The following is a 15,400-nucleotide window of genomic DNA, read 5'->3' as shown; positions in this document are numbered from 1 at the left end:
CACACTAAACACACACCTGCACGCAGCGCAGCCACGTAGTGTCCTGGCGGGGGATTGCCTGGCACATCGGGTTTTAATCTGAAGGGCCCCTAGAGGGAAGTCCCATGGTTTCCCGGTGCCAGGAGATTGGCCGACCCTCGCAGGGCAGGTTACATTGCGGTGCCCCTATAATTGGTTTAAAATTGTATGGGCGCAGAACGAAAAGGTTCCCTGGTCCAACCGCAATGAGGTACAACTCGCGGGGGAGAGTGGAGGACGGAACCCTGAGCAAGAAGGGCGCAAGACAAAGGGCCAATGGGTGGCCGCCGCCGCCTGCCAGTCACAGGGAGAGGAACGGCGGTGCGGGTAAGCGCATGATTGGCCGCGCGGTACAATGGCACCCCGGGCCTTTGAAGTAAGGATTTAAAAAGAGTAGCCCGGGACGATTTTGGTCAGTTGTCTTCAACCTCCGGGCCGTCAAGACCCACTTCCTGCCATCCTGCCTCCTCGAGCCGCTCGTAGCATCCGTTTGATGCCATCGAGTGCTGCTTCGAGGCAGAGATAGGTGAGGTTTTCACTTGTCCTTCTCCCTCCGCCTCTCACAGCGTCCGTGCGATGCCGTGAGTACAGCTACGAGGTTCGTGGTAGGACGTTTAAGTGACTGCGTTCTTCTCGCAAAATATTCCCCCTCCAGGTAGTGTGTATTTGTGCCGTTAATAAACTTTAGTACAGAGTATCGGTGCGGTGTGATTTCTGTGTGTGTGGGAAGAACCTCGGCGTGGTGTCTGCAATTTGTGTGTGGTGCGACTGCGCGGGGAGACGGTGTGCGCGAGAGAGCGAGCTTGCGTGCCTCAAGGGGGCACAGAGAGAGAGAGACGAGAGAGAGACGAGAGACGAGAGAGAGAGCGAGATTGCGTGCCTGCAGGCCGTCCGTGAGCTCCCCCAGGAAGTTGTCGTAACTGCCCGTCTTCTTGGCATTCACGATGAACCGACGGCCGGGGTAGTGCGAGTCGCCGTTGCGGAATACCACGATGTGCTTGGCCACCGGTTGGTGGTGGTGGTGCTGGTGCTGGTCGTGGTGGTCGTGGTGATTGTTGTGGTGGTCGTGAGGTCTCCGCGAGGCCATCGTGGTTTCTGGCTCTCGGATGGCTCGTCGGCAAACCCTGCGCAGTCGCCCGGTACAGACACCGATGTTAGCCGTGGTGGTGGTGGGGGGGGGGGGATCTAACCGGGGCTTTGCCAGGACCGTGGCGAGATGCCGGGCCACGCGTGGGAAGCCACAGAGTGAGAGAGAGAGAGGGGGGGTCAGGGAGATACCACCCAAAAGTTGGTTGGACGTTTGGTTTTCGTTTGACAAGGACTGAGCCACGCACACAATAACACTGTGTAGCCTTAACAGGCTGTTGGGTAAAGTGCTGTTAGCGAGCTCCTATTAAGGCCGGAACACAAAGACATCGGTCCCTCGTGGAGGGGGGGGGGGTGGTGGCGGAGGGGGGGGTGCAGGGGGTGGTGGAGGAGGGGGTGGGGTGGAGGGGGGTGGTGGGGGAGGGGGAGGGGCGGAGGGGGTTGTGGAGGAGGGGGTGGGGTGGAGGGGGAGGGGTGGAGGGGGGTGATGGAGGAGGGGGGGAGGAGGAGGGGGGAAGAGAAGGGGGGTGCAGGGGGCGGGTGGAGGAGGGGAAGGCGTTGAGGGGGATGGTGGAGGAGGGGTGGAGGGGGGTGGTGGAGGAGGGGTTGAGGGGGGTGGGGTTCTGCAGTGTTGTGAATTGGCTTCGTCTGGTGTCCCGCGTGGCTCGTGGTGCCATGGACACCACGCGCGGTGTTGTGGCTCCGTCTCCACTTGGGAGGCCCGCGGGGGGTGGTGGGGGTGGGGGTCACGACGCGTGGCCTCTGGGGGGGGGGGGGGACCCCCCAGAGGCCACGCGGCTTTGAGTTCGATCTCAGCTCACGGCCACCACCACCGCCACCAAACACCGGTGACGAACATCTCTGAACCGGTCCCGGGTCTGCTGCTCCTAGGTCGACTCAGCCTCAAATGAGTTGCCCCGGCGCAATGTGTGAACATCGCCACGAGGGAGACAAAGGCGGCCGGGCGTCGTTGTTGGCCACCCATCGCCGCTCGCGTGCCACAGTGCCGGCCTCCATAGGTGTGACTCGCTCACTGCACTTGCCCCAACAGCTGTTGAAGGCTATATAGGGGGGTGGGGCACCTCTGCCAATGCCTTTATTCACGAAACCTCTCACCCTGAAGCCGCTCTCGCTCCTACACTCGTCAGAACCCACGCTGTGGCCTTAAACAAAATAAATAAATATATACGACGGGCTGACGTTGCGAGCAATTACCCTCCTTCACGGCACGTCGGTCTGGCTGGAGCTGCCAGACGCTTAGGGTACGATGCTGGCTACGCTCTTAGCCTCTCTGGCACAGAGTGGTGGTGTCGCTGTTGACGCGGGACGCGTTGGTTCGTTGTTGTTGTTGGCTGTGCGTGGACACCGCGGTGGCTAGGAGATGTTGACTACCTCGCTTGGTGTGCAGGAGGTCGTGGGTTCGATCCCGACCCTGACCCCTGCTGCTGTATATTTGGAGTCTGCGTCTCTCTCTCATCAGCATCATCATCACGGTGGCTATGAGATGTTGACTACCTCGCCCAGTGTGCAGGAGGTCGTGGGTTCGATCCCGACCCTGACCCCTGCTGTATATTTAGAGTCTGCGTCTCTCTTTTTGTTCCTTGTCCTCCGGTTTCCCGCTCCACGTTGAGAATCACCATCATGCGTGCTAAGAGTATTTGGCTGCTATAAATGGACACGTCATGGTGATGAGTCGCTTCATTGGGCTATAGAAGGTGGCAGACAGGCCGCGTCTGGAAAATCGCTGCATAGCTCACTGGGCCTTAGCTGGTCAAATAAAACATTGCTCAGTTTGTGCACCGTCACTGTTAACTCGGCAGCAGCAGCATCATCAGCATCATCATCAGCAGCATCTCAACAACACCGCAGCGTAGCTTCTGCCAATGAAGGGTTCATTATTATTATATTTCATAATAAGAAGGTATTGTCGTATGGACGTTTTTATATTGAACTTCTTTCGCACCGTACGTAGCCGACCCGTGCTAAGCCGGAGGATGTCGGGTGAGAGAATCGCGTGAATGTAACACTGTGTCGTAAGCTCCCCACCTCCACCCGACACAGACAATCGGTAAGGGGTTGCCCACTGGTTCCGCATCCACATTTACAATGAAAACAAAACAACGAAAAACTCTGTTTTATGTTTACCAGCTAAGGCCCCACTGAGCCTTATGATAGCTCTACGCGGTTGGCGGCTCATCATCATCGTCGTCGTGTGGAAATATTATAGCAGCAGTCAAATTACTGTGAACGTGCGGTGATGGTGATTCTAAATGTGGAGTGGAAAAACTGGAGGGACTCGGAGAAAAATCCACACGACAACGGGGAGAGCATGCAAAGTTCAAATATACAGCAGCAGCAGGCATCGTCAGGGTTGGGATCGAACCCACGACTTCCTGTATACCAGGCGAGGCAGTTAACATCTCCCAGCAACTGTGATGATGATGAGAGAGAGACACGCAAACTCCAAATATACAGCAGCAGGCATCGTCAGGGTTGGGATCTAACCCACGACTTCCTGTACACCAGGCGAGGTTGTCAACATATCCTAGCCACCGTGATGATGATGAGAGACACGCAGACTCCAAATATACAGCAGCAGGCATCGTCAGGGTCGGGATCGAACCCACGACCTCCTGTATACCAGGCGAGGTAGTTAACATCTCCTAGCCACTGTGATGATGTTGAGAGAGAGACACGCAGACTCCAAAAATACAGCAGCAGGCGTTAGGGTTGGGATCTAACCCACGACCTCCTGTACACCAGGCGAGGTAGTTAACATCTCCTAGCCACTGTGATGATGATGATGATGAGATACACGCAGACTCCAAATACACAGCAGCAGCAGGCGTCAGGGTCGGGATCGAACCCACGACCTCCTGTATACCAGGCAAGGTAGTTAACATCTCCTAGCCACTGTGATGATGATGAGAGACACGCAGACTCCAAATATACAGCAGCAGGCGTCAGGGTCGGGATCGAACCCACGACTTCCTGTACTCCAGGCGAGGTAGTTAACATCTCCTAGCCACTGTGATGATGATGAGAGAGAGACACGCAGACTCCAAATACACAGCAGCAGCAGGCGTCAGGGTCGGGATCGAACCCACGACCTCCTGTATACCAGGCGAGGTAGTTAACATCTCCCAGCCACCGTGGCGCCCAATTGTTCACGTGACAAGCCTCACGAATTGGCTGTGTCGGGTGGATGTGGGGTGTTACGACACAATTTCCATTAACGCGACCTCAAATCCAAACTTACGTGAATAATAATCTCCCCGTTGGTCTCTTTCTCTGGGAGGTGCGGCCTTGGTAAACGGAGCACTCTCTCTCTCTATCTCTGCGTGTTGCACAACGTGAGTTTCACGTTGACCAGGTTGGGGTTGACTAACTATACTAGAACTAATTAACTATGTTCATGTTTTACCGGGTAAGGCCCACTGAGCCATACAGCTCTTTGGGCTATAGAAGGTGGCAGCCAGGCCGCGTCTGGAAAATCGCTGCATAGCTCACTGGGCCTTAGCTGGTCAAATAAAACATTGCTTAGTTTGTGCACCGTCACTGTTAACTCGGCAGCAGCATCATCATCATCAGCAGCATCTCAACAACACCGCAGCGTAGCTTCTGCCAATGAAGGGTTCATTATTATTATATTTCATAATAAGGAGGTATTGTCGTATGGACGTTTTTATATAGGACTTCTTTCGCACCGTACGTAGCCGACCCGCGCTAAAGCTGGAGGATGACGGGTGAGAGAATCGCTCTCTCTCTATCTCTGCGTGTTGTCCAACGTGAGTTTCACGTTGACCAGGTTGGGGTTGACTAACTATACTAGAACTAATTAACTATGTTTATGTTTTACCGGGTAAGGCCCATTGAGCTATACAGCTCTTTTTCAGAAGCGGCCTGGCCACAAATGGTAGCTCAATGAGAAGTGGCTTATCATCATCATCACGTGGACATTTATGTCAGCCGCCATATACTCTAAACGCACGTGTATTTCTATTTAAAAACCGGAGGATCCGGAGAAAAATCCACGCGACCTCGGGGAGAGAGAGGAGAGACAACACAACACTCCAAATATACAGCAGCAGCAGCAGGCATCGTCAGGGTTGAGATTGAACCCACCATCTCCTGTACACCACGCGAGGTAGTTAACATCTCATAGCCACCGTGGCGCGTTTGGTCCCAGTCAGGAGAGGGACTGGGCAATGTTAGTCTATGGTCAATGTAAGTCTATGGTCAATGTCAGTTCGAGGTGCAATGTTAGTCTATGGTCAATGTTAGTTCTAGGTGCAATGTTAGTCTATGATCAATGTTAGTCTATGGTCAATGTCAGTTCGAGGTGCACTGTTAGTCTATGGTCAATGTCAGTTCTAGGTGCAATGTTAGTCTATGGTCAATGTAAGTCTATGGTCAATGTTAGTCTATGGTCAATGCAAGTCTATGGTCAATGTTAGTCTATGGTCAATGTTAGTCTATGGTCAATGTTAGTCTATGGTCAATGTCAGTTCGAGGTGCAATGTTAGTCTATGGTCAATGTTAGTCTATGGTCAATGTTAGTCCATGGTCAATGTTAGTCTATGATCAATGTCAGTTCTAGGTGCAATGCTAGTCTATGGTCAATGTCAGTTCTAGGTGCAATGTTAGTCGATGGTCAATGTTAGTCTATGGTCAATGTCAGTCTATGGGTAACGTTAGTCTATGGGTAACGTTAGTCTATGGTCAATGTCAGTTCTACGGGTAATGTTAGTCTATGGGCAATGCAAGTCTAGGTGCAATGTAAGTTATATGGGTAATAATAGCCTATATCCGATGTACGTCCACGGGCAATCTTAGTCTATGGGCAAAGTGAGTCTATGGACAATGTTAGTCTATGGGCAATGTTAGTCTATGGACAATGTAAGTCTATGGACAATGTAAGTCTATGTGCCATGCACGTTCACGGGCAATGTTAGTCTATGGGTAATGTTAGTCTATGGGCAAAGTTAGTCTATGGGCAATATAAGCATATGGACAATGTAAGTCTATGGGTAATGTTAGTCTATGGGTAATGTTAGTCTATGGGCAGTGTTAGTCTATGGGTAATGTTGTCTATGGGTAATGTTAGTCTATGGGTAATGTTGTCTATGGGTAATGTTAGTCTATGGGTAATGTAAGTCTATGGGTAATGCTAGTCTATGGGTAATGTTGTCTATGGGTAATGTTAGTGTATGGGTAATGTTGTCTATGGGTAATGTTAGTGTATGGGTAATGTAAGTCTATGGGTAATGTAAGTCTATGGGTAATGCTAGTCTATGGGTAATGTTGTCTATGGGTAATGTTAGTGTATGGGTAATGTTGTCTATGGATAATGTAAGTCTATGGGTAATGTTAGTCTATGGGTAATGTAAGTCTATGGGTAATGTAGTCTATGGGTAATGTTGTCTATGGGTAATGTTAGTCTATGGGTAATGTAAGTCTATGGGTAATGTTAGTCTATGGGTAATGTTGTCTATGGGTAATGTTAGTCTATGGGTAATGTAAGTCTATGGGTAATGTTAGTCTATGGGCAATGTTAGTCTATGGGTAATGCGAGAATATGGGCAATATCAGTCTATAGTGACATTTTGATGAACGTGCAAACAGAATTCAGACATCCATAACAGAAGTTTGTTGGGTTAGATCGCGTAAATATCAATGTGTCATTAAACCCACCACCACCCAACAGCCAATGAGTGAGGTTTGTCACGTAAAACAGAGCATGCCAATTCGTAACCAGTAGTTGTCTGTAAACAAAAGAAAGGAGCAGCAATGTGCTCTCCTTTGTCTCCTGTGATTGAGAATTTGTACGTAGAAGATTTTGAAGCAAAACCATTAGCTTCAAGCACACTAAAACCCTTTGCTTGGTTTAGACATGTGGATGACACATGGGTGGTCTGGCCACACGGCAAATATGCACTTAACGATCATCTAAATCATCTCAACTCGCAAAACCCATCCATCAAGTTCGCCATGGAAGTAGAAGTTGACAGAACTCTCCCATTTCTGAATATTCTGCTCGGGTGCGGCCAAAAAGTTAAAATGACACAGACAGCGTTTATCAAAAGAATACGTACACTGAAGCCTATCTGAATGCAGAGTCACACCATCACCCTGCACAGAAGTCCTCTCTCATCAAGACGCTCATACATTGGGCTAAGAAAGTGTCAGATGGTGATAGTCTGAGAAGTGAACGATTACAATGGATGCACAAATCAACAGGACACTGAATGCCAAAACCAAAGCAAATAGCACGGGCGTTGAAGCTGACCAAGTAATTAAAACGATTAAAACACCGTACATTGCTCGAGTAACTGATAAACTAGGCAGATTTTTGGAAAAACAAAACATCTGAGTCAGATTTGACTCGGTACATAAAATACAGAAACTAATATCTGGTACAAAAGGTGTATTAGCGAAGCTATCAAACAGAAGGTGTGCATTGGATTAATTGCCCTTGTGGAAAATGCTATGTTGGTCAGACAGGACGAATGATCAGCACGGGCCAAAAAACACTAAAGAAATATTAAATATATTCCCAAATACAACTGTCGGCAGTTTCAGAACACGCGTGCCAACAAGGACACTCAGTTGATTTAGATAATGTTGAAAGTTCTGTGCAAAACTAGCTACTACTGGCCAAGACTAATTCGAAAATCTATCGAAATTGAGAGAAGTAAAAATAATTGTAGCCGACCGGGTAACTACAGGCTTAGTGCTTCCTTTTTTCTCTCTCTCACCTAAAGCCCTCTTTGAATTTCACCCCCAGCCTCTCGCCCGTTACGGCCTCCCCTCTCCCCTCTCCGATCTATGTAATGCCTAGTCACAACGGCTTCTCTCTCTCTCTCACCTGAAGACGATTGCTTGTTGTTGCGGTCGAAATGTCGTGATCTATTATTTATTTTCCTACCTACGACGTGACTTTACCGAAAGAACCAAAGAGTATGAATTCCTGCAGTCACGAAAGCTTCAAATCAAGATTAAAGTAATACTGTATGTCTATACAGGTCACCATACCAAATCAAGATTAAAGTAATACTGTATGTCTATACAGGTCACCATACCAAATCAAGATTAAAGTAATACTGTATGTCTATACAGGTCACCATACCAAATCAAGATTAAAGTAATACTGTATGTCTATACAGGTCACCATACCAAATCAAGATTAAAGTAATACTGTATGTCTATACAGGTCACCATACCAAATCAAGATTAAAGTAATACTGTATGTCTATACAGGTCACCATACCAAATCAAGATTAAAGTAATACTGTATGTCTATACAGGTCACCATACCAAATCAAGATTAAAGTAATACTGTATGTCTATACAGGTCACCATACCAAATCAAGATTAAAGTAATACTGTATGTCTATACAGGTCACCATACCAAATCAAGATTAAAGTAATATTGTATGTCTATACAGGTCACCATACGTCTGTAGTGACACAGCGCCGACTGCTGTACAGCAGCTGCAACTGCAGGTGGGCACTTGGCGCACACGCCGCTGAGCATACACGCGGTGTGTGTGTGCCGGCAGGGCGGAGGAACTGGGGCAAGGGTCACGGTAGACCTCGTGGGCAAGCCCCTGGAACCCTCTGGAGGGTTCGAGAAGGGAGGAGGCGCGGCTAGGGCGGAGCCAAGCCGCGCCGAGGGGAACAAAAGCAGCGGAGAGCGAGAGCTCCGGGCTGCCGGTTCTGGGAGTGATCTCGTGTCGTCGTCGCTGTCATCGCCGCCCTCATCGCCGCCGCCTTCGCCAGATCATCGCGGGGCCGGACAGCGGTTGGCTGTCCCGGTTCGACGCCGTCGGCGCAACGCGGACAGGGTCGCGTCTGGGCCGGGTCGTGCGGCAGCGTGGTCGTGACAGAGAGAGAGGGAGAGGGGGCCCGAGTTGGTGGCGTAGAACGTAATGAAGGAAGAACGGCGCCCCCTGCGACTAACTCGTCTCCGGCTGAGTATGTGACGCCGCACGGCACCCGCACACACACGCACACGCACAAGCCTCGCTGAGGAGGAAGAGACCTTCGACACCGCACGTCGATGGGGATTACTGTGAGCAGACAATCAGAAGTACTGCTATTGTCGTGCACACAAACGACAGGAGGTACAGGAACAATGTGCATGCATAATGTACGTTGATTGACAGATGAATAACCCAACCAGTAATGGTGACCCATTGTCATTCATTTGCATTCTTTAATCCCTCCCCCCCGCCATTCGCACGTGAAGGGCTCAGAAGTGACGTCATCACATCTACGCCTCTATTTAAAGAACTAAACAGGAGGATTTCTCCACAAATCTGGCTGTCGCCTGATGAAGCTGGTTGTAACTACTGGCGAAACGTCGTACTCAGATTGTAAATGTTGTGGCTTGGCTCTCCAACACACCGCTGTGCTGCACTAGTGACGAATTGGCCACGTTCTGTTCACGTGACAACCCTCACTAGTTGGCTGTGTCGGGTGGTGGCGGGTTTAACAACACATTTATATATTTACTCGATCTAACCCAAAAAAAAACTGTCTTATTGATGATATTGGTCGCGAAAGCCCCCTACTACGTGTTAAACAGAATTCAGACACGCAGAGTCAAACGAACACAGACGGAGAGGTGGCAGCACCTCCATTAGGACATCTCACAGTGAGCAGTGCACCGCCCTGTGGCACGGAAAGCGTGGGAGCAGGAGATTACAAAGACCAAGATCGTCCGTATAGCCTTAACAGACTGTTGGGGCAAATGCCGTTAGCGAGTAGCACATGTGAAGCCTAGGACCGCACGCGAGTGGGTGGGTGGCTAGCACCACGCCTGGCCGCCTTTGTCTCCCCAATGTTGACGCTTACACAACGCACCAGGTACCGATGTATGGTTAAGGGGAGGCCCAGGACCGGTTCAGATAATCGTTACCGATGTTGGCCGTGAGCGGGAATTGAACTCGGGTGGTAGGGTTTGTAGCACAGCGCGCTAACCACTGCACCACCGCTCCCCTCCTCCTAGGCTGTACCACGGTGGCTAAGAGATGTTAATTACCTCGCCTGGAATGCAGATGTCGTGGGTTCAATCCCAACCCTGAAACCTGCTGTGTATTTGGAGTTTGCGAGTCTCTCTCATCATCACGGTGGCTAAGAGATGTTAATTACCTCGCCTGGTATGCAGAGGTCGTGGGTCCAATCCCAACCCTGACGCCTGCTCCTCTATATTTGGAGTCTGCGTGTCTCTCTCATCATCACGGTGGCTAGGAGATGTTGACTACCTTGCCTGGTATGCAGGAGGTCATGGGTTCAATCCCGACCCTGACGCCTGCTGCTGTATATTTGGAGTTTGCGTTTCTCTCTCTCTCATCATCACGGTGGCTAGGAGATGTTGACTACCTCGCCTGGTGTGCAGGAGGTCGTGGGTTCAATCCCGACCCTGACGCCTGCTCCTGTATATTTGGAGTCTGTGTGTCTCTCATCATTATCACGGTGGCTAGGAGATGTTGACTACCTCGCTTAGTATGCAGAGGTCGTGGGTTCAATCCCGACCCTGACGCCTGCTGCTGTATATTTGGAGTTTGCGTGTCTCTCTCATCATCAATATCACGGTGGCTAGGAGATGTTTACTACCTCGCCTGGTATGCAGGAGGTCGTGGGTTCAATCCCGACCCTGTCGCCTGCTCCTGTATATTTGGAGTATGCGTGTCTCTCCCCGTGGTCGCGTGGATTATTCTCTAGGCCCTCCGGTTTCCCCCCTCCACACTTAGAATCAACATCACCGTGGCTGCTATACATTTCCACGTGATGATGACGGTGATGCTGAGCCACTTCGATGAGCTATCATCTTGTGGTGGCCAGGTCGCTTCTGAAAAAGAGATCCACAGCTCAGTGGACCTTACCTGGTCATATCAAACAAATAGTTTAGACTTGAGCGTCAGTCACGTGAATTCTACCAGTAACGAGGGATAAATGCATCGCACGCAGCGATGGTTAACATCAAACGAGAGAGAGAGATCGAGAGAGATTTGAGAGATCAAGAGAGAGATCAAGAGAGCGATCGAGAGATCGAGAGAGAGATCGAGACATAGAAATCAAGAGAGAGATCAAGAGAGAGATCGAGAGATCAAGAGAGAGAGATCGAGACAGAGCGATCGAGACAGAGAGAACGAGACAGAGAGATCAAGAGAGAGATCGCGAGAGAGATCAAGAGAGAGATCAAGAGAGAGATCAAGAGAGAGATCGAGAGATCAAGAGAGAGATCAAGAGAGAGATCGAGAGAACAAGAGAGAGATCGAGACAGAGAGATCAAAAGAGAGATTAAGAGAGAGATCGAGAGATCAAGAGAGAGAGATCAAGAGAGAGATCAAGAGAGAGATCGAGACAGAGAGATCAAGAGAGAGCTCAAGAGAGAGATCGAGACAGAGAGAGAGATCGAGAGATCAAGAGAGAGATCAAGAGAGAAATCGAGACAGAGAGATCGAGACAGAGAGATCAAGAGAGAGATCAAGAGATCAAGAGAGAAATCAAGAGATAGATCCAGAGATCAAGAGAGAAATCAAGAGAGAGATCGAGAGATCAAGAGAGAGATCGAGACAGAGAGATCAAGAGAGAGATCAAGAGATCAAGAGAGAGATCAAGAGATCAAGAGAGAGATCAAGAGATATATCGAGAGATCAAGAGAGAGATCAAGAGAGACATCAAGAGAGAGATCGAGAGATCAAGAGAGAGATTGAGACAGAGAGATCGAGATCAAGAGAGAGATCAAGAGAGAGATCGAGACAGAGCGATCGAGACAGAGAGATCGAGAGATCAAGAGCGAGATCAAGAGATAGATCAACAGAGAGATCAAGAGAGAGATCGAGAGATCAAGAGAGAGATCAAGAGAGAGATCAAGAGAGAGAGAGATCAAGAGAGATATCAAGATATCAAGAGAGAGATCAAGAGAGATACTCCCGTCTGAGATTCCGTGGAACTCACCACGGGTAAGGTACAGCAGCAGCAGGAGCAGCAGAAGCAAGCGACGTGACCGGTTGGAGTCGAGGCAGCGGCGGAGAGGACGCGGAGAGTAGAGAGCGAGACAGCTTAGATTGAGACAGAGAGAGAGAATGTGGAGAGAGTGCAAGCGAGTGGATGATGCCGAGAGAGTTGGAGGAGTCTCGGTGGAGAGATGGGACGGCAGAGAGAGAGAGGGATTGTAGCGAGAGAGTGAGAGAGAGAGAGATCGCAGAGCCACGCCTGTGGGAGAGTAGGGGAGAGTTGGGGAGAGTAGGGATTAGATACAGGGAGAGTAGGGGTGAGAGACAGGGAGAGTAGAGGAGAGAGTCAAGGAGAGTAGGGGTGAGAGACAGGGAGAGTAGGGGAGAGAGACAGGGAGAGTAGGGGTGAGATACAGGGAGAGTTGAGGAGAGTAGGGGAGAGAGACAGGGAGAGTAGGGGTGAGATACAGGGAGAGTAGGGGAGAGTAGGGGTGAGATACAGGGAGAGTAGGGGTGAGTAGGGGTGAGATACAGGGAGAGTAGGGGTGAGTAGGGGTGAGAGTCAGGGAGAGTAGGGGAGAGGGACAGGCAGAGTAGGGGAGAGTAGGGGTGAGAGACAGGGAGAGTAGGGGTGAGATACAGGGAGAGTAGGGGTAAGAGACAGGGGAAGTAGGGGAGAGAGACAAGGAGAGTAGGGGAGAGTAGGGGAGAGAGACAGACAGAGTAGGGGTGAGATACAGGGAGAGTTGGGGAGAGATACAGGGAGAGTAGGGATGAGAATCAGGGAGAGTAGGGGTGAGAGACAGGGAGAGTAGGGGAGCGAGACAGGCAGAGTAGGGGTGAGATACAGGGAGAGTTGGGGAGAGATACAGGGAGAGTAGGGGAGAGATACAGGGAGAGTAGGGGAGAGAGTCAGGGAGAGTAGGGGAGAGAGTCAGGGAGAGTAGGGGTGAGATACAGGGAGAGTTGGGGAGAGTAGGGGAGGGAGACAGGGAGAGTAGGGGAGAGAGACAGGGTGAGTAGGGGTGAGATACAGGGAGAGTAGGGGAGAGATACAGGGAGAGTTGGGGAGAGTAGGGGAGGGAGACAGGGAGAGTAGGGGAGAGGGACAGGGAGAGTTGGGGAGAGTAGGGGAGAGAGACAGGGAGAGTAGGGGTGAGATACAGGGAGAGTAGGGGAGAGAGACAGGGAGAGTAGGGGTGAGATACAGGGAGAGTAGGGGTGAGAGACAGGGAGAGTAGGGGAGAGAGACAGGGAGAGTAGGGGAGAGTAGGGGAGAGAGACAGGGAGAGTAGGGGTGAGTAGGGGAGATAGACAGGGAGAGTAGGGGTGAGTAAGGGAGAGAGACAGGGAGAGTAGGGGTGAGATACAGGGAGAGTAGGGGAGAGAGACAGGGAGAGTAGGGGTGAGATACAGGGAGAGTAGGGGTGAGAGACAGGGAGAGTAGGGGAGAGAGACAGGGAGAGTAGGGGAGAGTAGGGGAGAGAGACAGGGAGAGTAGGGGTGAGTAGGGGAGATAGACAGGGAGAGTAGGGGTGAGTAAGGGAGAGAGACAGGGAGAGTAGGGGAGAGTAAGGGAGAGAGACAGGGAGTGTGGGGGAGAGTAAGGGAGAGAGACAGGGAGAGTAGGGGAGAGAGACAGGGAGAGTAGGGGAGAGAGACAGGGAGAGATGGAGGGAGAGAGGCGAGTGGAAAGCGGAGGAGGGATGGGACAGTGGAATGAGTGAGGAGGATGAGGAGGATGAGGAGGAGGTTGAGAGTCTCGGAGCCCCCAGTGGTGGGAGTCTCGGTCCCTGCTGTGGAGTCTCCATGGAGAGGAGGCTTGGGACACGCGATCCCAGCATCACCATCACGAGCCAGGGTCTATCCACCGCTGGATGGAGGCCTCCGCATCACCACCACGAGCCAGGGTCTATCCACCGCTGGATGGAAGCCCCAACATCACCACCACCACCACCACGAGCCAGGGTCTATCCACCGCTGGATGGAGGCCTCCACATTATCACCACCACGAGCCAGGGTCTATCCACCGCTGGATGGAGGCCTCCACATCACCACCACGAGCCAGGGTCTATCCACCGCTGGATGGAGGCCTCCACATTATCACCACCACCACGAGCCAGGGTCTATCCACCGCTGGATGGAGGCCTCCACATCACCACCACGAGCCAGGGTCTATCCACCGCTGGATGGAGGCCTCCACATTATCACCACCACCACGAGCCAGGGTCTATATACACCGCTGGATGGAGGCCCCAACATCACCACCACCACCACCACGAGCTAGGGTCTATCCACTGCTAGATGGAGGCTCCAATGTCATCACCACCACCTACAGATGTTCAAACACTCCGGGTAGTCACGTTAATATTTAAAATAATATTTTTTTGCACATTCTTGCATGACACGTTTTGAAGTTTGTTGTTGTTGTTTTCGTGTTTTAAAATGTTTTCTCTATAAAATTGTCAACAGACAGAAAAAATACATATCCCGCTGTAAAAAAAGTAACTGCCTTCAATCAATAAGGTTTGTCGGGTTAGAGCGTGTAAATATATATGTGTCGTTAAACCCGCCACCACCCGACACAGCCAATTAGTAAGGTTTGTCACGTGAACAGAACGTGCCAATTCGTTACTGGCATAGTGACTAAGTCGGAGACACTAAGAGTTGGAGGCATTTCTTTATTAACAAGCACGATCGGGGGTTAAGGGGCCGTCCATAAATGACGTCACGCACCTAGGGGGGGAGGGGGTGGGGTCGAACAATTGTGACGATGCGTGACTCGGACCGTGTTGGCGAGCACAAGTCAGATCTGAAACACGGCAGAACTAATTCCTCCGCCGTGGCTGACCACTGCTATAACCGCTGTGGGCTCTCACGATATTGTTTTTTTTATTCCGAGACCAAGGTGCTCTGCAAACCGCCGGGCTACTGTCAAAGGTTTGTTCATGAAGCCATCCAGATACATAAACACAGCCGTAACTTCAACCCGAGAAGATGGATACAAATTGAGCAATCATTGGAAGGATGTTATTAACCAGGTAAAACCCTAACTGTACTCTTTCGTTCTTTCGGTAAAGTCACGTAGGTATAATATAAGATGAATCACGACGTTTCGGGCGCAACCCAAGCTATTCCCACCTGATGACGGACGCTTGTGTTGCGCCTGAAACGTCGTGATTTAATTTTATTTTTCTACCTACGTCACTTTACCGAAATAACCAAAGTGTGTGGATTCCTTGCAGTCACGAAAGCTTCAAAATCAAGATGAACACATATTCTTGGTTCTTTCGGTGATGACTGCTTGTGTTGCAGTCGAAACGTCGTGA

At 50.6% G+C, this 15,400-nt stretch overlaps 1 protein-coding gene across 1 annotated transcript; it reads right to left on the bottom strand.

Annotated features, from left to right (window-relative positions):
- Positions 1-899: 899 nt before the first annotated feature.
- LOC142906370 (uncharacterized) lies at positions 900-14,712 on the bottom strand. Its single transcript, XM_076054028.1, has 3 exons — positions 14,707-14,712; positions 12,073-13,934; positions 900-1,142 (listed from the first exon to the last, which is right to left on the bottom strand). The coding sequence occupies exons 1-2, from the start codon at positions 14,710-14,712 to the stop codon at positions 12,984-12,986; spliced, it is 957 nt and encodes a 318-aa protein (XP_075910143.1). The 3' UTR covers positions 900-1,142; positions 12,073-12,983.
- Positions 14,713-15,400: the final 688 nt, after the last annotated feature.

The sequence above is a fragment of the Petromyzon marinus genome, chromosome 64, assembly GCF_048934315.1.
Source record: "Petromyzon marinus isolate PM22_M1 ecotype Great Lakes invasive population chromosome 64, UKy_Petmar_22M1.pri1.0, whole genome shotgun sequence".
Lineage (NCBI taxonomy): Eukaryota > Metazoa > Chordata > Hyperoartia > Petromyzontiformes > Petromyzontidae > Petromyzon > Petromyzon marinus.
The sequence above is the reverse complement of the archived record's forward strand: the minus strand, read 5'-3'. Positions and strand labels throughout refer to the sequence as shown.